The following is a 26678-nucleotide window of genomic DNA, read 5'->3' on the forward strand; positions in this document are numbered from 1 at the left end:
AGCGAGTCCCCATTCCGAGTGATTACCAACAATGGATAGATTTGCTCTCTTGGTCCAGGGCGCTGTGGAGCACCAACGAATAGGTTCTGGGCAGCGCCTTTTGAAGGTAGACACCAGCTTGAAGAGACGTGAGGCGTCACGGTGCGGGTCGCCTGTGCCTTGGCACTGAAGTTAGGGTCAATTACACTGATTAGGGCTATGACGGTACCAGTGGAGCGTCCTCCTGTACAGGGAATGATAGTGACTTACTGCTAACTCTGGAACACTGTCGTTGATGTCCAGGACTTCTATCAAGTCTGTGCAATGACCAAACATTGGGGAATTGCCTGTGTCAACTGCCTGTATTTGAATCTTTCATTATTTAGTTTCCTCAGAACCTATCTTTACATTTACTTTTATTTATCCACTGTCTGAATCTATGCGAAAAAAGGGCTTGTATGTTAGGGGAGACTTCAGTTGCAAAGAAATAATGTGACGGTTTGAACCCTCGTCAAAATCCAAGGGGTTAAGTCTAATAACCAGTGTACCTTCTCTTGCATTTTCCAGTAATTTCACATGACAGACTGCTTTGTCAAACACTGGGCATCATCATTTACATCCAGCGCTGTGATATATAATACTTCGGTGCCTGTCAGCTAAGCTTTGCCCCCATCAGTTGCTTTGGGCACCAAGAGTAGCTCTGAAGTGACTTATCTATCTGAAAGAATTTTTAAAATACACCTTCGAGTGGTTTTACCTGCTCTCGGTTGGTATTTCCAGGGAAAAATAATCATTGCAGTACAGTATGTAAGTCATCAGAGCATTGGCCGCGACGTCGGCATCCCAGACACCCTCTAGTGAAACACGAGAATCAAGAGCCCTCGTTTCAGAAACAGATTCTTTTGTGTTGCTGAGAACACTGGCAGGTTGTCTTTATTGTTCTTCACTTTCACCTCCACATGGGAAACCTGTAGCAGCTTGTCCGCGATCACCTCCAGGTGGATGCTGCACTCCGAGATCTCCCACACAGCTCCTCGAGGTCGATCAGAGAACTCACAAAAATGCCATTCTGCTGATTTACCTCCAGAAGGTCCCTGCGGCCTTTGGAATCCAACTGAAACAGGCGCGGTGTCAGCTCCACAGGCTCCAGACCCAGGTCCTGCGCGATACAGCCCGCGAAGACGCTATGCGCCGTCCTTGGCCTCTTCCAGGATGGTATAGTGGAGCTGGTCCTTTCCCGCTTCACAAAATTCAAGGAGCAGAAGCCAGTGCTGTAGTCTCCGGGATTTCTGGCCACTTAGTCTAGCAGCTAACATCATGCCTCTCTTTTGGTTAGTAAAACAGTATTTCATGACTAGAAAGACTTAGTTCCTCTGAGACCTTTTGATCCTTGTTCCTGAGGTTCCACGTGATCTTAATGGGTGTCTGTAGTTTTTAAAGTACAGGAACAATGGAGATTCTTTCTGATCTAGGAATAATCTGATTTTCTTCTGTTAAAAAAAATACTTTTCGGCCGGGTGAGGTGGCGCTCGGCCAGCACTTTGGGAGGCTGAGGCGGGTGGATCACGAGGTCAGGAGATCGAGACCATCCTGGCTAACACGGTGAAACCTCGTCTCTACTAAAAATACAAAAAAATTAGCCGGGCGTGTTGGCGGGCACCTGTACTCGGGAGGCTGAGGCAGGAGAATGGCGTGAACCTGGGAGGCGGAGCTTGCAGTGAGCCGAGATCGTGCCACTTCACTGCACTCCAGCCTGGGCGACAGAGCGAGACTCCGTCTCAAAAAAAACAAACAAACAAAAAAAAACTTTTCTTGGAAAACAACAATATCCTGTGGCTGAAAACATTAAGTGCATTTGATTTCATATTATTTCACTTATCTTCTTCTTTCCTGATTCCTGCATATGTTTATGTTTCTCTTTGTGAGCTTTCAACTCCTTTCCTATACCTTCTTGTGTGTGATCAGTACCTCTTCAAAGCTGGGTTTGTCTTACAAATCAGAATTCCATGAAGAGTTTTATCTTGTATGTAGACATCCTAAATAAAGTACTACTGCACCAACTGTATTATCACTTGAATTAATATGAAAAAAGATCATATTTGCAGGATACTGGTGTTACTATTGCTTTTGCTTTTTTCAATTTTTGAAATAGGGTCTCACTTTGTCATCCAGGCTGGTGTGCAGTAGCAGAATCATGGGTCATTGCAGCCTCAACCTCCTGGGCTCAAGCCATCCTCCCACCTCATCCTGCCAAGTAGCACTACAGTAGGGACTAAAGGTATGTACCACCATGCCTGGTTTATATATACATAAGTATATATCTATATATATGTAAGGAGAGCCCATCATATATATATTATACACACACACACACACACACACACACACACACAATACAAGGTATCCCTATGTTGCCCAGGTTGGTCTTGAACTACTGGCCTCAAGCTGTCCTCGCACCTTGGCCTCCCAAAATGCTGGAATTACAGGTGTGAGCCACCATGCCTGGCCTTAAGTTAGTATTGATGGAGAGATTAATGCACCTGTATACCTGAGACTTTTACAATTGATACAAGTTTTTACTAAGTTTTTTATATTACTTATAATATAAGACACTAAGGAGGATTTTTTTTCAAAATATCAGACGGGGGGAGTATATATTTCATAAACCTATTTGATATAATAGCAAATACACTTCTAAACTCTGCATTAACTTAGCATCTATAATTTCTAAGAGCTGGAGACAGGGCGTGGAGAGTATCAACACTGAAAGAATGCCATGCTTAAATTCTTGTCACAATTTTTTTTTGGTGTTGCTAAACTTGAACAATAATTTTAATTTTATTTGAAGCTATTTGTGAAGCACGTACTGAGTAACAAATTCAATCTCCATACTCAAAGAGAAAGGGAATGAAAAAAGTAATTGTTAACAGCCACAGGCGAGATGACAAATTCATTGCATTGGTGTTCAGTAACACTAGAATTAATAAATTTTTTTAAAAAATGAAATCATGGATATCAGGTAACAACCAATTTCAGGGAAACACAATTGATAGTGTAGTTTTGTCACTCTGCAACTAAATTAGCTTTCATTTCTGAGTCTATATCATCTAACCCAACCCTGTTTAAGATGACTAGAGAAGCTATTAAACTATACAATATATCGGATCAGTAGAAAACATTGATTTTCTCCACAAACTTTTAATATTAATTCATACTAAAGTATTTTCAGTCTCAAAATTAAAAAGTGTTCAAATTCTCTTCATTATTAAACATAAGCATGACTCTTAAAGTGAAAGAGCTAATACCTGAATATCATAAGCAATGCCTAATGCTGATAAAGGAGCAGATAATGAAGAGCTACTGGATAAAATTATGTAAATAACGGAAACACACATTTTCTTCTGCTAAGTGAATAATACACACTGACACAAGTACCACTACAACTAAAATAAAAATGGAAAACATTTTTAAAGTTCAAAACATTTAATTGCTAAGATTAAGAAATTTTTACCAATGAACTGCCCACCTACTTACTGCACTATTGAGAAAAAGCTGTAATCACTGAACATTGAAATCTACTATGGCAGTATAAGCTATGGTATGCTACACATATTCTACACATGAAGGAAAACACATTTTCACTGAAGAGATATAGATCAGTGGAATTTTTTGTTAATGCAAATACAATCAAATCAAAATTTAGATTGGAAATGAAATAACATGAAGTATTAATCTTACAAATATTTGTAACGAAAAGTGATTATGAAAGTAAATCATCAGAACTGCAACCTATATCACATATTTGTATTGGAAAATATTAGTGTATTCATAATAAATTGCTATTTAAAAAAAATTTAAGTACCAATCAAAGGCTGACGCACTAGGCAGGATAAAAAAATTTGAAAACTCCTGGAATAAATTATATTACAAAGGTATCACTAGAAATATTCAAGCATAAATGGAAGGTAGACAAAAATGAAATATTCGGATACATATCTGAGAAAAAGCGGTAAGAGAAAATATTATTCATAAAGCACAAAAGGAAAATGAAAACTTAATAACCCACCTTCCTAGAGTGGTCCCCTCCAATAGATTGATCTTCCCCGTCCACATCTACCATTGGGCACGGTGGAAGGCTGGGGCTGAAGGCCATGAGGTCCGTCTTGGGCAGGCCCTCCCCAGAACACACCCTCTGCTGCCTCTGCTGAGAGTAAGACCAGCTCCCCACCGCGCTAGAGCACACCAGCGTGGGCTTCACCGGCCCACATGCGCCCTCGGTGGGCGCCGCCGAGCACCTCAGTGCAGTGTACAGCAGCAGCGTGAGCACCAGCAAGCTGGACACCGCGCAGATGGCGATGATCAGATACACGTTGACATCCACCAGGGCCACCTCGGGCGCCACGCCCACTGAAGCCCGCGACGAGGCCTTGGGTGCCTGGCTGCCCTCCACAAGCGAAACAAGCACAGTGGCCGTGGCCGTCAGCGACGGCTCGCCATGGTCCTTCACCAGCACCAATAGGCGCTGGCGTGGCGAGTCAGCCTCATCCAGAGCGCGCGTCGTACTGATCTCGCCCGTGTACAGCCCCACGCGGAACGGGATGCGTGCGCCAACCGCCGCCGACTGCAATTCATACGACAGCCACGCGTTGTATCCAGAGTCAGCGTCCACTGCGCGCACCTTAGCCACCACGTGACCCGCACCCACCGACCGCAGCACCAGCTCACTGACTGCACCGCCCGCGCTGCCAGCGGGAGACGCCAGCAGCGCGGGAGCATTGTCGTTCTCATCCAGCACGAACACCTGCAGCGTCACGTTGCTGCCCAGAGGCGGCACGCCCGCGTCGTGCGCGCTCACCTGGAACTGTAGCAGCTCCAGCTCCTCGTGGTCCAGCGGCTGCAGCGCGTACACCTTGCCGCTCTCCGCGTGCACCGACACGTAGCTCGACAGCGAGCGCTCGCCCACCCGCCGCTCCATCAGCGAGTAGGATACCAGCGCGTTCTCCTGCGCGTCCGCGTCCCGCGCAGACACCGTGAAGATGTGGCAGCCTGGCGGGTTGTTCTCCTTCACGAACACCGTGTACTCGGACTGCGCGAACGCCGGCGCGTTGTCGTTCACGTCGGCCACCTCCACGGACACGCTGGCCGTGGCCCACAGCGGAGGCGAGCCCCCGTCCCGCGCGGTCACCACCAGCTCATAGGCCGACACCCTCTCGCGGTCCAGAGCGCTGTCCAGCACCAGCGAGTAGTAATTCTTGTAGGTGGACACCAGCTTGAACGGAACGTGAGGCGTCAGAGAGCAGGTGACCTGTCCGTTGGCTCCTGAATCATGGTCAGAAACGCTGATCAAGGCAATGACGGTGCCCACTTGAGCATCTTCTTTCACCGGGAGAGACAGAGAAGTGACAATCACCTCAGGTGAATTATCATTTTCATCCAGTAGTTCCACTAGGACCGTGCAGTGACCAACCATAGGTGGGGTTCCCTTATCTGTAACATCTACATGAATTTCATAAGTGTTACTGTCCTCAAAGTCAATAGCATCATTTACTTTTATTTCTCCCGTCCTTTCGTTTATCCAAAATTTCCTTCTTATAGTGGGTGGGACCAAAGAGCTAAATGAATACATCATTTCCTTGTTTATTCCTTCATCCGAATCAGAAGCGTTGAGCCATATAACTAATGTTTGGTTCACTTGATTTTCATACATCTTAACTTCATAAACCGGTCTGTCAAAGACAGGGGCGTTATCATTGGCATCTAACACCAGGATCAGCAGAGAAACAGATCCGGTAAATTCAGGTTTGCCTCCATCAGTTGCTGTCAATAACAACTTTAGCTGAGGATTTTCTTCACGATCCAGCAGCTTCCTCAGAACAAGCACTGGGAATTTGTCTTTGTCTTTTTTGTTTATAATATCAAGAACAAAATACTCATTTGGACTGAGTTTGTAAGTAAGCAATGCGTTCTCTCCAACATCCGCATCAGATGCGCCTTCTAGTGGAAACCGAGAGTCAAGCAGTCTGGATTCAGGTATTGAGAGCTTTTGTTCTGTTACGGAGAACCTGGGCGGGTTATCGTTAATGTCCTTCACCTCCACGTCCACATGGAAAACCTGCAGCGGCCTGTCCACGATCACCTCCAGGTGGATGCTGCACTCCGCGCTCCGCCCGCACAGCTCCTCGCGGTCGATCCGAGAATTCACAAACAAAATGCCATTCTGCAGATTTACCTCCAGAAGTTCCCCGTGTGTTTTGGACGCCACCCGGAACAGGCGCGGCACCAGCTCCGCCAGCTCCAGCCCCAGGTCCTGCGCGATGCGGCCCACGAAGGTGCCGTGTCTGGCCTCCTCGTAGACGGAGTAGTGGAGCTGGCCGCTCCCCACCTCCCAGGCTGCGAGGAGAAGAAACGAGAGCAGCAAACACTGGACCCCCAGGCAGCTACATCTGGAAACCATCTTATCCTTCTCTTGTTTTACAAATCGACGAATCAGCGGTCTAGAACGCACATACGATCTGACACTTTCTGTCCTATTTCTTATATCTATTTTTTATCGAAATGGCCGAGATCTCAGAATGAAGCTACTTCCTAGTCCTTGAGAAACTCGCTGATGCCTTTGTTCTAAAAAGCTATTTTGTGGACGACAGCGACATCCGGTGGCTTTAGCTGTAAGTACAATTCCATGAGTTCACAACTTTTCTTTCATTCATACGTTAATTCTTTTTTACGTATTTTTATGTCTGTGGACTTTCAAAGCCTCACATTACGTCTCTTTATAGTTAATAACAATAAATGTTGATCCCACGTGCAATGTTTTCTTAAATGTATACTCTCAGAGTAGTGATTTCTTCCCTAACCACATGATTATCAACAGCTGAATTTCAAAATGCCCTTAATATTTGCGTACTACTGAGTATACTAATATTTTATTAAATGACAAGTTTAGTTCCATTTAAGTTCTGACACTTAACTTACTTCTCTTTCTCATTATTTTGAGATTTAATAAAGTTTATTTAGACACTAATGTCAAGCATCAACTATCTGTGAGGTGTTTATAACTCCGAAGATCTAGTCATCACTAGAATTTAGAGATCATTAGCTTCAACATCAGATATTTCTCCATTTAGATTTCTATTATCCTACTCACTAGGAACATGACTTGGGAAAATCATTTAACCTCTCCCTCCCTCATGTTCCAATTTTATAACTTTGGCCTAATGGTAATATGGTGGTTGTGTGAATTATAATATAGTAAGTGCTTGCAATAGTACCTTAAGGAGAGTGAGTGCTTCATAAATGGAAACTATTCTCAGGCCTCAATTTGGCCACATTTGTTTTCATGAGGCTCAATACCAAATTTGGCTCATCAGGCAAAATTATTACCTATAGAATGCCTTAATTATTGCTACCGCACAGGCTGAGAGTGGTGGTTTCTGTATTTAAGAAAACAGAAAGGTACCGTTATAGAAAAATCCTTTATACAAGAAGTTTCATTTTATAATATCTTACATGGGCAAAAAGAATCTTAATTATAATTCTGAATAAAATAATTAACAAATTTATTATTTCTGCTTTCGGAGACAAATGCTTTCAACCCTGTTTACGCTTTTCAAATGCCCAAAAGACACAGTTCTGAAATGTATCTAGTAATTTTATCAATGTCAATGAAGTTTTTCATCACTACTTGCAGTAAAAATATTTTTTCTCTCTCAAAGTTCTTGAAATCAAATATTCAGGAATGAAAATGTAATATATTCGTGCTGCTGAAAAAAACTTGAGTTTTCTATCTTTCCAAGAAAGGAAAACTTAATAACAGAAATGTTGGTCTTATAATAAATTAACCTTTTAGCAAGGGTTGATTTATTTTATTTAATGATGTTTTGACTTTTCTAAAGAATATTTTTAAATGTATCAATAACTTTAAACTTTTTAATTAAAATCTGAATGACAGAGCAACAATATTTATGAATAAGAAAACTGACAGAAACGGGTGTCACTTAATCCATCAGTTTATTTGTTCTACTAAATTGCTTCTATACTTCTCTACTCCTCTGGAATGCCTCTTGCATCAAAATTCATTCAAATTCTGATTTTAGAGATTACTTTTTTATAAACCCTGAATTAAAATGTGATGAGTTACGTATCAAAATGTCAACGTTTGTTTTAGCTATCTGGAGTGTAAAATAAGTTTGCCATTGATCAATCATCTCCACGCACAAAATAATAAAAACTAAACTCAATTTCTACTAATGTACATTTTATACCAAGTAATAACAAATATCCCAGTGTAGATGTCCAATATTGAATAAAAAGTAGGGAGTAGTTAAACTACTCTTTCTTTTTTTTTTTTTTTTTTTTTTTTTGAGATAGAGTCTTGCTGTCACCCAGGCTGAAATGCAGTTGTGCTATCACAGTTCACTGCAGCCTCAATGTCCCAGGCTCAAGCGATTCTCTTGGCTCAGCCTCCTGAGCAGTTGGGACTACAGATGTGTGCCACCATGCCCTGCTAATTTTTTTTTTTTTTTTTTTGGCAGAGATGAGTCTCACTACATTGGTCTCAAACTGCTGGGCTCAAGGAAGGGACCCTCCCACCTTGGGCTCCCAAAATATTGGGATTGCTGGTGTCAGGCCACCACATCTTTTTAAATTACAGAAACTTGCACTGTCAAGTATCAAATAGGGCTATGGATCTAAAATTTCGGTTGTATGAGAATCATCTCAGGTGTGCTTTAAAATGAAAATTTGCTCATACTACCCATTTCAGAATTTCTGAGGTGGAGTCTTGAACCAGAACATTCAATGAGGACTTAGGTGCTGCTAATGCTAATGCATTAGCAGGTCTAAGGATAGGTTGAGCATAGGCCCCAATTTGTCTGGAACAGGCTCAATTTAGGTCTGTGATCTTGTATACTTATTTACAGCAGCCCCTTTGCTGTCAAAGTGTCTAAGATATTGGGTGACAACTTAGTTTTTCCTATATAGTAACTACAACTTGAAAAGAGGCATAGAAGGAGCTTCATTATTGTTTCATGATTCTGACTTGAATTGAGGAATGTTAACTACAGATGCATATAAGCAGAGCTATTAGGCAAAATAGGAAAGTGGCTCTTCTGCTCTCACCTCTGTTTTGAACTTGCCAGCCTGTTTTGAATTTTACCTTCTCTGGATCCCAGTGAGTTCATGTTTGCTAATGACCTCAAAAGATAAGTTTATTACTAAGGTGTTCACATCCCTTCTGAGAATTTGCATATGATGAGAGCTTATACTCTGAGAGAGAATAGAGATTAATATGAAGGACTAAATTACCAATCCCATCAACACAGCCATCAGTAATAAAGAATACATTTTAGGCCAGGAGCGGTGGCTCACGCCTGTAATCCCAGCATTTTGGGAGGCTGAGGCGAGAAGATCACGAGCTCAGGAGATCGAGACCATCCTGGCTAATACAGTGAAACCCCGCCTCTACTAAAAATACAAAAAAATTAGCCAGGCATGGTGGCGGGCACCTGTAGTCCCAGCTACTCGGGAGTCTGAGGCAGGAGAATGGCGTGAACCCGGGAGGGGGAGCTTGGAGTGAGCCGAGATGGCGCCACTGCACTCCAGCCTGGGCAACAGAGCGAGACTCTGACTCAAAAAAAAAAAAAGAATACATTTTATGATTATTGATGACATAGTAAATGCTTAGCAAGTACTAGCTCTAAGGAGACTGGAGGACTTAGGGCAGAGGACAAATGACATCTGTAGCATCCCTCTATTCACATCAAATAATCAAATACCTGGGTCCAAGTTTAAACGGCACATGAAACTTGAAAAATGTGCAAAGACAAGGATACTTCAAAGTATAAGACTATATTCAAGGTGAGTTGTGCTGATAGACACAGGTAAGTTTAATGACAGGAGCTCAGAGACCACTCAAGTTTTGAAAGAAAACGACAAAAAAAAAAAAAAAAAAAAAAAAAGCCTTGGCACAGTGGCTCACAGCTTTAATCCCAGCACTTTGGGAGGCCGAGGTGGGAGCATCACAAGGTCAGGAGTTCGAGACCAGCCTGGCCAACGTGATGAAACCCCATCTCTACTAAAAATACAAAAATTAGTCAGGCGCGGTGGCATGTGCCTGTAATCCCAGCTACTCAGGAGGCTGAGGCAGGAGAATTGCTTGAACCCAGGAGGCAGAGGTTGCAGTGAGCTGAGATCATGCCACTGTACTCCAGCCTGGGTGACAGAAAAAGACTCCGTCTCAGAAAAATAAAAAGACAAACAACATGTAATATTGTGGCATATTCCAAACGTGTGTTTTAAGGGAAAATTTAAAAATTAAAAGATTTTGTTTTAAATAAATGTTACTGGCATTTTCATAGTTATTATTGTGGCTCTATTCTCAAGGCCATTCTGATCTTTCTCCACTGAGTTTTTAATTAAGTCATACCTTGTAAAATATCTGACACAATATTAAATAAAATAGCTGAAAGAGAAAGAAAAATATAAACCACACAACAAAAACTCAATAAGCAAAGTTTTTAAAACTATAAATTAGAAAACAAACAAATAGCTTGCACTAAAGGTAGAGTGTGGAAAACCACCACTTTGAAAGTCACATACCACAATTCAGGAAATATAACATGTAGTGACATTAAAGAGGCAAATCTCATATCCAGATTTCTGCCTCGTGTTATGTATGAGCTGAGAGGAGAAAAAGAGATTTTTAAAAAACAGATTTCTGTCTTATGCATTACTGACAGAACAAGTGAATTCTCACCTAAATTTGTAAGGGTAATGTTTTAAGTTACAGACTTTGAATTTCAAAAGAACTCAAAGTTTGGAATCTTTACATGGCTGATCATTTTATCACTGCATGGAGAAAATTTCAATTAAAAGGAGAATGTCTTCTTGAAGAAAGAAAACACTTGTTTAAAAAGCATTTTCTCCAATTTCTGTAAACTGAATTTCAAAAAATGTTCTAAGTACAGACAAAATTTCAGCCAACATTTCCTGAATTATCTACATTGTCAGGCATTTTAAAACGTATTTTATATAAGTTGAAACGAAAGCTGTGTTTATAACATTTATTGACATAATTTGATTCCTAAAGTGGAGCAACTGTTTTCTAAAGTTTAGGGGAAGTTTCTTGTTAAAATAATAGATACTGAGGTTGCTGAACAATCAGATGTTCACACAGTCTCCATCTAGAGAAATGTAGAGAACTACAAACTTAACAAGGTAACAATTGCTATATATTTTTGCTTGGGTTTCTTATAAACAATACGAGTAGACTAAAATACTATGCATCATTTAGAAATAAATAAATGATAGTGATGTTAATGTTTAATGAATGACTAACAACTAAATTGGTTTTCAAGTGTTATGGCAGCACAGCATCAGAAATTCAATGTCACTTTAATCACAAATTTAAATAAAATCGATTCAGCAGCCAAAAAATATCTATTTAATATACGGTTTATAATTCTCACTAGACGTCAAGACAAAGTCGGCTCCAATGTTAAGGGGTTTACTTTATAAGAAAAAAAATCTGCTGGATTTCTAGAAAAATGAATAAAACTATTTGAACGGCCCCTGGGAGTAATCGAAAATATCTTTCAAGAAAAAATAAATAATTATACAATAAAATGCTAGAAAAACCCACCTTCCCAGATGAATCTGAAGAAGCAGAGGGTTCTCCCGTTCGCTCTGTAGATCCAGCACAAGGAGAAAGGCCCGGGCTGAAGGCCATGAGGTCGGTCTTCTGCGGACCCTCGCCAGAGCACACCCTCTGCCTTCTCTGCTGCGAGTACGACCAACTCCCCATCGCGCTAGAACACACCAGCGTAGGCTTGCCCGGCGGGCACTCGCCCTCGGTGGGCATCGCCGAGCACCGCAGCGCAGTGTACAGCAGCAGCGTGAGAACCAACAGGCTAGACACCGCGCAGATGGCGATGATCAGGTACACGTTGACATCCACCAGCGTCACCTCGGGGCCAGTGGCACCCACTGACGCCCGCGACGATGCCTTTGGCGCCTGGCCGCTCTCCACCAGCGACACCAGCACAGTGGCCGTGGCCGTCAGCGCTGGCTCCCCGTGGTCTTTCACCAGCACCAGTAGGCGCTGGCGCGGTGCGTCCGTCTCATCTAGGGCTCGTGTCGTGCTGATCTCGCCCGTGTACAGCCCCACGCGGAACGGGATGCGCGCGCTGGCCGTTTCTGGCTGCAGCTCGTATGAAAGCCACGCGTTGTAGCCCGAGTCGGCGTCCACTGCGCGCACCTTCCCCACCACCACGCCGGCGCCCACCGACCGCAGCACCAGCTCGCTCACTGCGCCGTCAGTGCCCCTCATCCGAGGTGCCAGCAGCGCCGGCGCATTGTCGTTCTCGTCCAGCACGAACACCTGCAGCGTCACGTTGCTGCCCAGCGGCGGCACGCCCGCGTCGCGCGCACTCACCTGGACCTGTAGCAGCTCCAGCTCCTCGTGGTCCAACGGCTGCAGCGCGTACACCTTGCCGCTCTCCGCGTGCACCGACACGTAGCTCGACAGCGAGCGCTCGCCCACCCGCCGCTCCACCAGCGAGTAGGACACCAGCGCGTTCTCCTGCGCGTCCGCGTCCCGCGCAGACACCGTGAAGATGTGGCAGCCCGGCGGGTTGTTCTCCTTCACGAACACTGTGTACTCGGGCTGCGCGAACGCTGGTGCGTTGTCGTTCACGTCGGCCACCTCCACAGACACTCTGGCCGTGGCCCACAGTGAAGGCGAGCCCCTGTCCCGCGCTGTCACCACCAGCTCATAGGCCGACACCCTCTCGCGGTCCAGGGCACTGTCCAGCACCAACGAGTAGTAATTCTTGTAGGTGGACACCAGCTTGAAGGGAACGTGGGGCGTCAGGGAGCAGGTAACCTGTCCGTTGGCATCGGCGTCTAGGTCAGTCACACTAATCAGGGCAATGACTGTCCCCAGTTGTGCATCCTCTTTTACAGGAAGCGAGAGCGTTTTGATAGTCAACTGTGGAGCATTGTCATTTACGTCCACAACTTCCACAAGAACTGTACAATGACCAGCCAGGGGTGGGAAGCCTTTATCGACAGCCTCTACTGGGATCTTGTGTGCTCTACTTTCTTCAAAATCCACATGTCCTATCACTGTGATTGCCCCACTTATGGGGTCCATGTGGAACTTGGATTTTACATCTGGAGAAACATCACTGGAAAAGGAGTAAATAATATCCCCATTCAAGCCTTCGTCTAAATCTGAGGCATTGGGGTGAATCACCAGCGTTCCGATAGAAACGTTTTCTGGTAATTTCACCGTATACAGGGTTCTGTCGAACACTGGGGCATTGTCATTTATGTCCAGTACTGTGATGAGTAACTGAACGGTGCCAGTCAGTTCAGGTTTGCCTCCATCGGTGGCCGTGAGCAATAAATGAAGCTCCGGAGTTTCTTCTCTGTCTAAAAGTTTCCGCAATACAAGTCCAAGAGGTTTTACCTGCTGGTTGCTGGTTGGCACGTCCAGGGAGAAATACTCATTGGGGCTCAGTCTGTAAATGAGCAGGGCGTTCTCCCCGATATCTGCATCGGACGCGCCCTCTAGTGGAAACCGAGAGTCAAGCGGCCTGGATTCCGCGATGAACAGATTCTTTGGTGTTGCTGGGAACACCGGAGGGTTGTCGTTAATGTCCTTCACCTCCACGTCCACATGGAAAACCTGCAGCGGCTTGTCCACGATCACCTCCAGGTGGATGCTGCACTCCGCACTCCGCCCGCACAGCTCCTCGCGATCGATCCGAGAATTCACAAACAAAATGCCATTCTGCAGATTTACCTCCAGAAGGTCCCCGCGGCCTTTGGAATCCAACTGGAACAGGCGCGGCACCAGCTCCGCCAGCTCCAGCCCCAGGTCCTGCGCAATGCGGCCCACGAAGGTGCCGTGTTTGGCTTCCTCCCGGACGGAGTAGTGGAGCTGGCCGCTCCCCACCATCCACATCGCGAGGATCAGAAGCGAGAGCAGTAGAGGCTGACCCTCTGGATCTCCTCGATTTGAATATAACATTTCAAATACTCGGGCTTCTACTAATTAGTGAAAATTGCCTCCAAATTAGGAGAAATCATCTGATTTCGTCAGTTCCATTCTGCTGTGTTCGCCATTGTTCAGCACAGACAGAGTGAAAAAGAATTGAGCCTCTTTCCCATGGGAAAAGGGTTGTTTTTGTCTGGATTCAGAGAGAACATCGCGGCAAAGAGTGACATCACGTGGCCCAAAGTGTAAGTACATATTTCAGGAATAAAAATTTCACAATTATTCTGCAAAACTTATTTCATTTTCTTAATTTTTTCTTAAGTAATCATTATTGAAACAGAAGATCCCATTTCTCTTGCTGGAGCCTTCTTAGCAGACTGACTGACTCTAAAAGTTTTGTATGACCTTGATTGTGGTTTTCTTATCCCTGAGAAAACTCTCCACTTAAGTTTTAAATAACGACAGAAATGAAGTAATTATGTAACGACAAAAATGAAGTAATTTTAATTAAATCTCAATTAAAATGATTCCATTGAGCAATCACGAATTTTAAATTACAAAATTCTTTTGTTCTGGAATTCAGAATCTCCCATATGGCTCAAAATAGGATTCTAGTGCAAGAGAAATCCAGGAGTTGCAATCTCTAGTGAATATAGCCCAGAAATCTACTGATGAAAAAGAAACTTAGTCATGTCTGGAAAAAGGAATCAGCAAAAAGGAGCAACCAACTGAGGTAGTTTTCTTGAGTAATTCTATGAATTGGAAAGGTATAAAATATTGCAAGAAAAGCGAGAATTGACTTTAAGGTCTTGCGTTGCATGGGGAGAAAATATATTTTTCTGTTTTGCAACATTTATACAATCTGTTTCCAGAAATGTGTTGTTTTGATTCTTTCCAAGCTTTATAATCTATGAATAATCTCTTCTTTGTAATCTCCAATATAGTTTGTGTAATGTTATTACAATATGTTTTAATTTCATTATTGCCCATCCTTAGTACTCAGGGCAATTTCTGTTTTTAAAGCTATGCTTGAGATTCTTTTCCTAAGTTCTACAAAGTTCTGTTGTGAGTTTTACTATCTTATTCCAAAGTGCAAGTCGATTAATTAAATCTAATTTTAGTGTATCTCAAGTCTAAAAGCAAAACCGTGACTGTTTATTGTGCCATTAATGTTTTTGCATATTTATATTTTATTTCGTATTTCTACTGATAACAGCCTAAGAGGTGCATTTAACAATTGCTTCTGTCCTTGATTATTGCAGGAGCTTCTGAGTTTGTCTTCCCGTTCAACCTTCTTTCAAAAGTCATGATTTATTTTGCTCAAGGTAGCTTGATAGCTCCCAATTAATTCTAAAGAGTGGCCAAATTCCTTAATCACTCACGGCCGTTTAGTTTATTACTCAGAAATCATGAGATCTTCTTACATTGGTTTTCCTGCTTTCATCCTCTGCAGACTGTGTGTTTTAACCAAAGTGGACTTTTCCACTTGTCATATTGATGCTTTCTGTGTCTTCAATATTCCGTATGTCTTCTCTTTCCAAGAAATGTCTATCATTCTCAATATTCTCCCAGGGGGGAACTTACTTATTTTAAAGCCACTGAAACACACCATGCCCCTTCAAGTATTTCTTCAAAAATTCAAATAGGAAATGATTGTCTTTCAACTTCAACCTCACTCTGATTTACCTCTTTTGTACCTGTTACATTATCTTGCCTTGCATTGTGTGACTCATATTCTTTATTTGAACTCAAATTTTAAAGCCAGAGGCTGGGTCTTGGTAATAATTCCTGACATGATGATATGCTGTTAGAGATCTGTAAAGGTCCTATTTAATGTTTAATGAAGACTGTTATTACAATCTTCTCTACTTGCTAAGAAAGCATTTTAGGCTGGGCGCGGTGGCTCATGCCTGTAATCCCAGCACTTTAGGAGGCCGAAGTGGGCAGATCACGAGGTCAGGAGATCGAGACCATCCTAGCTAACACGGTGAAACCCCGTCTCTACTAAAAATACAAAAAATTAGCCGGGCATGGTGGCATGCACCTGTAATCCCAGCTACTAGGGAGGCTGAGGAAGGAGAATCATTTGAACCTGGGAGGCAGAAGTTGCAGTGAGCCGAGATCGCGCCACTGCATTCCAGCCTGGGCTATGGAGCGAGACTCCGTCTCAAAAGAAAGAAAGAAAGAAAGAAAGAAAGAAAGAAAGAAAGAAAGAAAGAAAGAGGGAGAGGGAGAAAGAAAAGAAAGCACTTTAAAAGGCTATTCTACAGCACTCTACATAAATGGTTTACTTAATTCATAGAACTACAACATAAATTGACTTTAAATCATCATCAAAACATTATTGTATACTTCTTTTTAAGAAAAATACTATTAATGGAAAGAAACATACAAAGATCTCAAACACCTACTCAGCCATCTGCAGGATCTCAGGCAACGTTTAAATACGGGAAACATAAAACTATCAAATTAAGATAGCCTACACATTCCTTGGAAGGACTTTAACCTTTCCAAAAAATTTTTTCCCACATAGGTGATGTTAACTTGACTTTCCTAAACTCGTAATAACTTTTAGATTTTTTTCATTCCACCACATAACATTCAAAATACTGAAACATCCTAGGTTAATCTAAAAAATGACTTTACAGAAGATAATTTTACATAAAAATAAGATTAATATGGAAGGCCATAACGACTTTCTGACATTTTAGGTTTCCTTTTTGCAATCACTAACTTCTTTTCTCTTAAGAATGGTAATAACTAAATTTTATTATGTACCTATCACTTGCCAGACTTTATTATTAATAATTTATACCTATTAACTTACTTGATACAAAAAAATCTATACAGTAGAATTCACATTTGTCATGCAAACATATAATGCCAAGGAACTGAATAACAAATCCTTTACCAATGGCTACACATACAAAAATTGATAAAGGGAGGACTTGATTTAGAGAGCTTCAGAATCCACAATACTTAATAACTAACTTCTGACACATTTCAATCCCAGAAATGCTTAATAGCTAAAAGCATCACCATAATTAGAATAGTGAAAAGTATTAATGTACAAGAAATAGGTTTAAACTTTCCCATTGTGAAAGCACAACCCCAAATTCAAATATCAGAGAGTTGAAGAAACACAGAACTAAAATGACTTCAATGATAAGTCGCCAAATACAATGCTAGGTGGTGGAAAGAATCCTCCTATTTATGATATTTTGTAAAAGTCAATTAAATGTTTAGGAGAATTCAGCAATTAAAGTAATACCTGAGAACCACGTAGACATAGACAGGACAGGAAATATTACTTTCACAAAGGAAAAACTCCACATATTATTCAAACAGGATAACAAAGATAAGCATATATTTTAAAGTCCTTAAAGGACTAAAATGAAAACAATTCGCTTTTACCTAACGTGTTCTAATAGTCAAATAAAACGCTAAACATGGACAGGCATTAAGAGAACTGTAAAATCAACTACAAAATAATTCTGCTTTGAGGTTACCTTCAGTTGGACAAGGGGGATAAAATATGCCCATAAATGATTACATTATTGGTTCATAAGTGATTAAAAGATTTAAAACAATACTAATAACAAACTGTAAGAATTCAGAGTCCCAGAAATCGTTTATTCCCTTCCATCAAGTTCTACCTTGCCCTCCAAAGCAATATGCGCAAAGTCTAACGGGTATTTAATATCCAGGCAGGTCGAACAGTCACAAGAAGCAAAGGTGTTAAAAGACAAGAAGAAAGAAAATGTTGAAAGACACCAAAATAAAGTATCTTGGATTTTTCAAAGATTTATCCCATAATGCTAAATATTTTTACATGAACTAATGGGCCATGATAATCCCAAATATTCTGTATAATAAGGATTTATAAATTATATGTTTGGTTTGCAAAAACGAAATTACCTTGTATAGTTTTTCTGGTGAAAACATTTTTCTAAGTCATATATTAAATATCACTTTAATGTGGAATATTATTGAAAATATTCCAACTCATGAACAAAGGGTTGAATGATTAGAGTTTAGAAGATACTTGCAAGAATAATCATTTTCTAAACATAGAGGCTCAAAAAATGTTAAGTTGGCGACAATACAACTGTAAAAATCATGTAGAATAAAAAACATGTCTCCGAATAGTAAAATGGTCTAAACAATGAATTAAAAGAAGGATTACAAATCTCTTCCCTCTTGATTTTACTTTTTAACTAGTTTATAATAAAATTAGGATTATGAAAACTATCAAATTTTGAAAAACACTATCATTCTGTATTTTATCACTACACTGCTTAAAACGGCAATAGTGAAACACCAAAGATATTTGTGACTACCAGACACTAAAATGTCAGATAAGATGAATAAACTGAGATCTTAAAGTGAATAAAAGTAAATATAAGGACAACATATTTAAAACATGCATTTCAAAGTACAGCATATGGAGTAAGGTTAAGAGTTCAGTGCCTAAGGACAAAAGAATAAATGCTTTGGGGGAATAAATTCACTAAAGATCGAAATGCCCTGAACGTCCTTAGAGTATTGTTCAGAGAAGACGGCTGTAAGGCAGGCCAAAATAAATATTCAGTAAAAAAAGGATATCATCCAACCATAACTTGAGTTTCAAGATAGACCCAACTTGTGGAGAAGGATTAATAACTGTATTATGCCACTGAGAAAATTCAATTAATTATAAAAGTTTCTAAAAACTAAAACGTTTAAATTTTCACTATAAAATACGGTGAAAAAATAAATCTGAAACACTTTTAAAGTAACTACAATTTCCACAAATAGAATTTATGAGTTCTAAATTTAAATGGACTTACTTTGAGGCCATGACCAACATTTAAATCTTGCTCTTCGCCTACATCAACTGATCCCAGGTCAGGAGGAAGGCTGGGGCTGAAGGCCATGAGGTCCGTCTTCAGTGGCCCCTCACCAGAGCATAACCTCTGCGGCTGTTGCCGGGAGTGTGACCAGCTCCCCACCGCACTGGAGCACACCAGAGTGGGCTTGCCCGCCGGGCATCCGCCCTCAGTGGGCAGCGCTGAGCACCGCAGCGCAGTGTACAGCAGCAGCGTGAGCACCAGCAGGCTGGATACCGCGCAGATGGCGATAATCAGGTACACGTTGACATCCACCAGCGCCGCTTCCGGACCCACAACGCCAGCCAACTGCCTCGATGACGCCTTTGGAGCCTGGCCGCTCTCCACCAGCGACACCAGAACCGTGGCCGTGGCCGTCAGCGCAGGTTCCCCATGATCCTTCACCAGGACAAGCAGACAGTGGCGCGGAGAGTCCGCTTCGTCCAGCACACGAGTGGTGCTGATCTCGCCCGTGTACAGCCCCACGCGGAAAGGGATGCGAGAGCTGCTTGCAGCTGGCTGCAGCTCATACGAAAGCCAAGCGTTGTAGCCCGAGTCCGGGTCGACTGCGCGCACTTTCGCTACCACTTGGCCCGCGCCCACAGATCGCGGCACCAGTTCGCTCACTGTGCCACCAGTGCCACCCACCCGAGGCTCCAGCAGCGCCGGCGCGTTGTCGTTCTCGTCCAGCACGAACACCTGCAGCGTCACGTTGCTGCCCAGAGGCGGCATGCCAGCGTCGCGCGCGCTCACCTGGAACTGCAGCAGCTCCAGGTCCTCGCGGTCCAGCGGCTGCAGCGCGTACACCTTGCCGCTCTCCGCGTGCACCGAAACGTAGCTCGACAGCGAGCGCTCCCCCACCCGCCGCTCCACCAGCGAGTAGGACACCAGCGCGTTCTCCTGCGCGTCCGCGTCCCGCGCAGACACCGTGAAGATGTGGCAGCCTGGCGGGTTGTTCTCCTTCACGAACACCGTGTACTCGGACTGCGCGAACGCCGGAGCATTGTCGTTCACGTCGGCCACTTCCACAGACACGCTGGCTGTGGCCCACAGCGAAGGCGAGCCCTCGTCCCGCGCCGTCACCACCAGCTCATAGGCCGACACGCTCTCGCGGTCCAGGGCGCTGTCCAGCACCAACGAGTAGTAATTCTTGAAGGTGGATACCAGCTTGAAGGGGACGTGAGGCGTCAGCGAGCAGGTCACCTGCCCGTTGGCACCTGAATCGAGGTCGTTCACGCTAATTAGGGCGATGACAGTACCGAATTGAGCGTCTTCACGTACAGGCAAGGATAAGGAAGTCAGTGCTATCTCAGGGACGTTATCATTTTTATCCAAAATTCTCACTAAAACGGTGCAATGACCCGCCATGGGAGGATGGCCTTTGTCCGTGGCGTCAATGCGGATTTTGTATAAATTTACTTGTTCAAAATCCAAATTACCCCGAATTACTATTTCTCCCGTATTTCGATCTATGCTAAAGTGGTCAATAACCATAGGTTCAACAAGGCTATTAAAAGAGTATGAAATTGCCCCATTCGATCCTTCATCCCGATCAGAAGCATTCAGTCTGATAACTGTTGTTCCGTTGTCTGCATTTTCGAATATTCTTACTTCGTATTCAGACTGTTCGAAAGTGGGAGCATTATCATTCACATCCAGCACTGTGACCAGCAGCTGAACAGTGCCTGTGAGCTCAGGTTTGCCCCCATCTGTGGCTGTCAGGAATAAGTTGTGTGCAGGAGCTTCCTCTCTGTCCAAGGATTTTCTTAATACGAGCTCAACCTGTTTATTCTCGTCGTTCTTTGAATTCACATCTAGCAAGAAGTAATCATGAGAGCTAAGCCTGTAGGTTAACACGGAGTTAGCTCCAACATCTGCATCGGACGCGCCCTCTAGCGGAAACCGAGAGTCTGGCATTCTGGATTCTGAAACAAAGAGCTTTTGTTCTTTTACCCGGAACACTGGCGGGTTGTCGTTAATATCCTTCACCTCCACGTCCACGTGGAAAACCTGCAGCGGCCTGTCCACGATCACCTCCAGGTGGATGCTGCACTCCGCGCTCCGCCCGCACAGCTCCTCGCGATCGATCCGAGAATTCACAAACAAAATGCCATTCTGCAGATTTACCTCCAGAAGGTCCCCATGTGTTTTGGACGCCACCCGGAACAGGCGCGGCACCAGCTCCGCCAGCTCCAGCCCCAGGTCCTGCGCGATGCGGCCCACGAAGGTGCCGTGTTTGGCCTCCTCGGGGACGGAGTAGTGGAGCTGGCCCCTCCCCACCTTCCAGGCTGCGAGGAGCAGAAGCGAGAGTAGTAGTCTACGGGATCCCAGGTCTCCTCGCCAGTGATAAACCATGTTAAATAGTCGTTTCCTATCAGAAAATCTTCTTAATACAAAGATGAACGACTGTACTTCCAGAGTCTTTTAATCCAATTCCGCTGCATCTCCCATTGTTCGGCCTTTAGAGACAGATACTGTCAGAGAAACGACTTTGAACCTTGGTTAACCAGAACTTCTTGGTAGACAGCGACATCATGTGGCTTCAAAAGGTAATGATTACATGAATTACTTCCTCAATATCTGGGTTCTTCTATGCACTTTCTATTTCTTTATCATACTTTAATAGTAAATCCTTAACTTTATCAATTGCAGAGGCATTCATACTATCTGGCTCCTTACATTAGTTTCAGCTAGGGATTTCTTCTTCATAAGGAAAGGAATTTCTTCCCAATATTTCAAATATCGTATCAATTAATAATAAATTTAAGTATGACTTGTATGTCATGGATATCAGAAATGTAAACTGTCCTCCATTGTTTCGTGTGGAAAAAATGCATTAATATTTATTTGGTCACCAGAGACACTGGTATATATTACTCTGAGGTGAGCATATAATTCTAACTTTTCTACATTTTATCTTCTTGTGTTCTTATTGTTAAATCTCTGCTTTTCTTTATTCAATAAATGTCAAATTGCCTGAACAGTTTTATTTACTAAAGTAATAAAAATGTATGTGCATATTCTTTACACTACTTCTCGATATCTCTATAGCTTGTTAAATTCAGCGTCTCACTTAAACCATTTTCCTTTATGATTTCTCTGACATGCCAAACTCTAGTAGTATTTCCATCACTGGCTTGTTAGTTCTTCATCTTTCTTCTGCTCCAAAAAGTGAGTATTTTCCAGAATTATGCCTTTAACCTTTTTTTCCCAACCTTTTTATTTAACGTTTCTATTTCCAGGGCTTTAAACTAGCCTATTATTTGAAGTATTCTTAACTCCATGTCTGCAACCCCCTATTTTCATTTTCTACCTGACATTTTTACCTGTATACCCTAACGTTGCTTAGAAAATGAGTCGACCAAAGTTAAAAGAATATCTAATCAATAATCACCCAAAACCCAAATCATTAAAAAATCACAATTTTTATAGCATAGTGATTCTCCACATTTACTCATATGTATTTTTATGACTTCTTTTCTCTTGCCTACCATATTTAAAGTTTGTATGCATCCCACCTCTCATGTGTGATAATTTCTGTCCTTATTAGTACAGCCTTCACTCGATTTCACTAAAATCTTCAACAAGTTTATCTTTCTATTGACCAATTGTCAAGACATTAGACTTCCATCTGGGAGATACGCTACATGACCATGGGCCAATCTTCTCAGTGCTAAGGCTAACCACTTTCCAGTACGAGTCATATTTTACAGAAAATATGTTGTCTCCTTCTTGGCACACTCTTTGTTCAAGGTTTTTCTTCTATTCATCTTTTTCTCTCAAAATTCTATTCATCTTTCAAAGTCCACCTCAAAAGTACATTCTCCATAGATTCATCATGAATGCCTTCATGCAGGCGATTAAGAGCTCCTACAAATTTCTATAAAAGTCTTACCAAAAACGTAGGTAAAATAGGAAAGGCGAATAAGAGTATTTTCTGTGAAATGATTTAAATTTGTCATCACATTATTTATCCAAAAAATACCTCTGTAGTTGACTCTAAATAGTAGCAAACAATTTGTAAAGAAAATAGTATTTTTCGATATCTCAGGAGTTTGAGACCAGCCTGGGCAACATAGTAAGACCCCATCTCTACAAAAAATACAAAAATTAGCTGGGCATGGTGATGTGTGCCTGTAGTCCCAGCAACTTGGGAGGCTGAGGTAGGAAGATCACTTGAGCCCAGGAGGCAGAGGTTGCAGTGAGCCCAGATTGTGCCACTGCACTGCAGTCTGGGCTACAGAGTGAGACCCTGTCTCAAAAGTAATAATAATAATGATAATAATAATTGATGAATACAGTTTGAGTGGCTAAGGAGGATCTCCTATCAACTTCAAGTATTTCCCAAGAAAAATAGGATATTTAAAACTTTAATAATATTCTAGGAAGGTTTTAAATATACATGCATGTGAGCATAAAAACAAAGCAATAAAAACAGATTACAATTACCATCTTTGAAGGTCAAAGATATTTATAGATTTTTCCACAAAACTGAATATTCTTTCAACAAGAGCAGCAAACTTGGTCTGCTTATGTGAATGACATATTACTGCTTAATGGTAAATAATTCTATTGATTATCAAACAGGTTTTTGACTTTGCATACCTCTATCCTTATTCACGTTGAAAAGAAAACAGTAACATATCCTAAAATAATTTCCTAAAGTATATTAGAATATTAGGAACAGTGAAAATTGATTGTCAGTTCTGAGATTTTATTTTATTTTATTATTTCATTTTATTTTATTTTTGAGGCAAGGTATTGCTCTGTCACCTAGGCTGGAGTTCAGTGGCATGATAACTGCAGCTTGGACCTCCTTGGCTCAAGGGATCCTCCCACCTCAGCCTCTTGAGTAGCTGAAACTACAGACACGCATCACCATGCACAGCTAATTTTACAAAGTCTCTACAAAAGAGGCACAAGCTGGTCTCAAACTCCTATACTGAAGCAATCCTCCTGCCTCGGCATCCCAAAATGCTGGGGTTAGAGGTGTGTGCCACCATGCCCCATTAACTATCATTTTTTTAACCAACCAAATTATTTGTAAAAAATTTTTTAAAGTCTAGACAATTCAGTTATTGTTTCATTAATGTCCCTAATACAGTACTGGATGAATAAATCATGATATATCAATAAAAGAAAATAAGATGCAAATACTTTTAAAAATAAGAAAGCAAATAATCAAAAAGAAGGAATAAGCGCTAATGAAATAATATGCCACAAAACTCAGTATATAATTTAGGCTGGATGCGGTGGCTCATGCCTGTAATCCCAGCACTTTGGGAGGCTGAGGCAGGCAGATCACTTGAGCCCCAGATTTCGAGACCAGCCGGGGCAACACGGTGAAACTCTGTTTCTACTAAAAATACAAAAAAAAAAAAAAATTAGCATGGCATGGTTGTCGGCGTCTTTAATCCCAGCTACTTGGGAGACTGAGGCATGAGAATTGCTTGAACCAGAGAGGCGGATTTTGCAGTGAGCTGAGATCGCACCACTGCACTCCAGCAAGGGTGACAGAGTAAAACTCTGTCAAACACACACACACACACACACACACACACTATATATATATATATATATATATATATATATATATACATATATATATACATATATATACATATATATATATATATACATATATATATACATATATATATAAAATTTAAAGTGGAAAAACAAACAAAAAGTGCAGAAGGGTAGGTTTCTAATGTAATCACTTCTTTTTTAAAAAAAAAGGAAAGATGAAAGGCAGGCTGGGTGTGGTTGTTCATGTCTGTAATCCCAACACTTTGGGAGGCCAAGGTAGGAGAATCAAGACCAGCCTGCGAAACAAGACTCCACCCTGTCTCTACAAAAATAAAATAAAATTAGCCAGGCGCAATGACATGCAAACTGTATTCCCAGCTACTCCAGAGGCTGAGACGGGAGGATCCTGTGAGCCCAGGACTTTCAGGTTGCACTGGGCTATAATCCCACCACTGCATTTCAGCAGCCTGGGTGATGGAGTGAGAGCCTGTCTTGAAAGAAGAAAGAAAAAAGAAAAAGAAAGAATGAAAGAAAGAAAGAAAAGAAAGAGAAAAAGAAGGAAGGAAGGAAGGAAGGAGGGAAGGAAGGGGCAAATTCTAAAATATATATATTGGCGATTTGCAATTTGGTGGTTGTAAATATATATATATATAAAAAATTTGGCAATAATAATCTTGGAAATATACAAAAAAACTAAAACTGCTTCAGAAATTCAGAAAGGTAAAGTGAATGGTTTGCGGTTGGAGGAGGCAAGGAGATTTTTTACTACGTACTAGATTTCACTCTTTGAAATTTTGAATGTGAATATATTTCTTATACAAACAAGGAACAAAATAAAAAATACTATTAAACTGCCATTTAAACTATTTTAAATTGTTCATATTAATTCTTCATGAACATGCCGAATACATTTCAACAAAGTAAGTTAAAAAGAAGTCAGTGCTACACAAATACTATAAAAAGAAGATAAATAGATGTAAAAGAAATGCTTAAAATTCAAGTTCTAGACTAAAGATAAAAAGGCAAAATTGAACAGATGATTTTGACACAGGTATATTTTATAAAATGAGGACAATACATAGAATAAAACATTAGATAAAATATATATTAAATTTGTTTACTATAGCATTTATAAGTATTGATTATCAAAATATGGAAATGTAAATATTTGATTTTGTAAATACACTATAGGTGAATCCATTGTTCTAGTTAGCAAAGTCCTTCTCCAAAAATAAAGTAGCCAACATAAACCATAGATTTTGATCTATAGTATTACGCATCCCAAAACAAAAGTGTATATTAAACGTACTTCCAAATAATTAGTGCAAATACAGCATAACACTAAAAATTAATAATTATATATAAAGCTATCAACTAAAAAAGAAATTATGAAAGAAAATGTAAAGAGACAAATTGAACTAATTATTTTTAAATTGTTGGAAACAAGATTATTTATGACTCACATTGTCTGTAGAGGAGGGACCCTGAGGAAGGCTGGGACTGAAGGCCATGAGGTCTGTCTTGGGTGGGCCCTCCCCGGAGCACACCCTCTGCCGCCTCTGCTGGGAGAATGACCAGCTCCCCACCGCGCTGGAGCACACCACAGTGGGCTTTACCAAACCACACGCGCCCTCAGAGGACGGCGCTGAGCACCGCAACGCCGTGTACAGCAGCAGGGTAAGCACCAACAGACTGGACACCGCGCAGATGGCGATGATCAGGTACACGTTGACATCCACCAGCGCGGTCTCTGGGCCTGCAATGCCCAACGATGCCCGCGGCGATGCCTTTGGTGCCTGGCCGCTTTCCACCAGCGACACCAGCACGGTGGCTGTGGCTGTCAGCGAGGGCTCCCCGTGGTCCTTCACAAGCACCAGAAGGCGGTGGCGCGGTGCGTCCGTCTCATCTAGGGCTCGTGTCGTGCTGATCTCGCCAGTGTACAGCCCCACGCGGAACGGGATGCGCGCACCGGCCGCCACCGGTTGCAACTCATACGAAAGCCACGCGTTGTAGCCTGAGTCAGCGTCAACTGCACGTACCTTCGCCACCACATGGCCCGCGCCCACAGACCGCGGCACGAGCTCGCTCACAGCGCCACCAGTGCCACCCACCCGAGGCGCCAGCAGTGCCGGCGCGTTGTCGTTCTCGTCCAGCACGAACACCTGCAGCGTCACGTTGCTGCCTAGAGGCGGCACGCCAGCGTCGCGAGCGCTCACCTGGAACTGCAGCAGCTCCAGCTCCTCGTGGTCCAACGGCTGCAGCGCGTACACCTTGCCGCTCTCCGCGTGCACCGACACGTAGCT

General features: G+C 42.3%; 2 protein-coding genes and 1 pseudogene across 9 annotated transcripts in view; all 3 read right to left on the reverse strand.

Annotated features, from left to right (window-relative positions):
• LOC100607821 (protocadherin alpha-C2) overlaps window positions 1-26678 on the reverse strand; it is a 230138-nt gene that overhangs the window by 157542 nt on the left and 45918 nt on the right. Inside the window, exon 2 of one of the 8 annotated variants that reach the window (XM_030827792.1) lies at window positions 18808-20973. The exons of 5 other annotated variants lie outside the window; for them this stretch is intronic. In XM_030827792.1, coding sequence (XP_030683652.1) covers window positions 18808-20973 — 2166 coding nt within the window. Of the gene's footprint in view, window positions 1-11617; window positions 14476-18807; window positions 22901-26678 lie in introns of those variants that run through there. 2 more of the 8 variants (XM_030827780.1, XM_012504917.2) reach the window with 2 other exon arrangements.
• Window positions 39-1525, reverse strand: LOC115838346 (annotated as a pseudogene).
• LOC115838340 (protocadherin alpha-10-like) lies at window positions 3247-8360 on the reverse strand. Its single transcript, XM_030827839.1, is given in 1 exon segment — window positions 3247-8360. A coding segment is annotated over 1 exon segment (2535 nt). The 5' UTR covers window positions 6434-8360; the 3' UTR covers window positions 3247-3898.

This window comes from Nomascus leucogenys, chromosome 2 (assembly GCF_006542625.1).
Source record: "Nomascus leucogenys isolate Asia chromosome 2, Asia_NLE_v1, whole genome shotgun sequence".
In the NCBI taxonomy this organism is placed as follows: Eukaryota; Metazoa; Chordata; class Mammalia; order Primates; family Hylobatidae; genus Nomascus; species Nomascus leucogenys.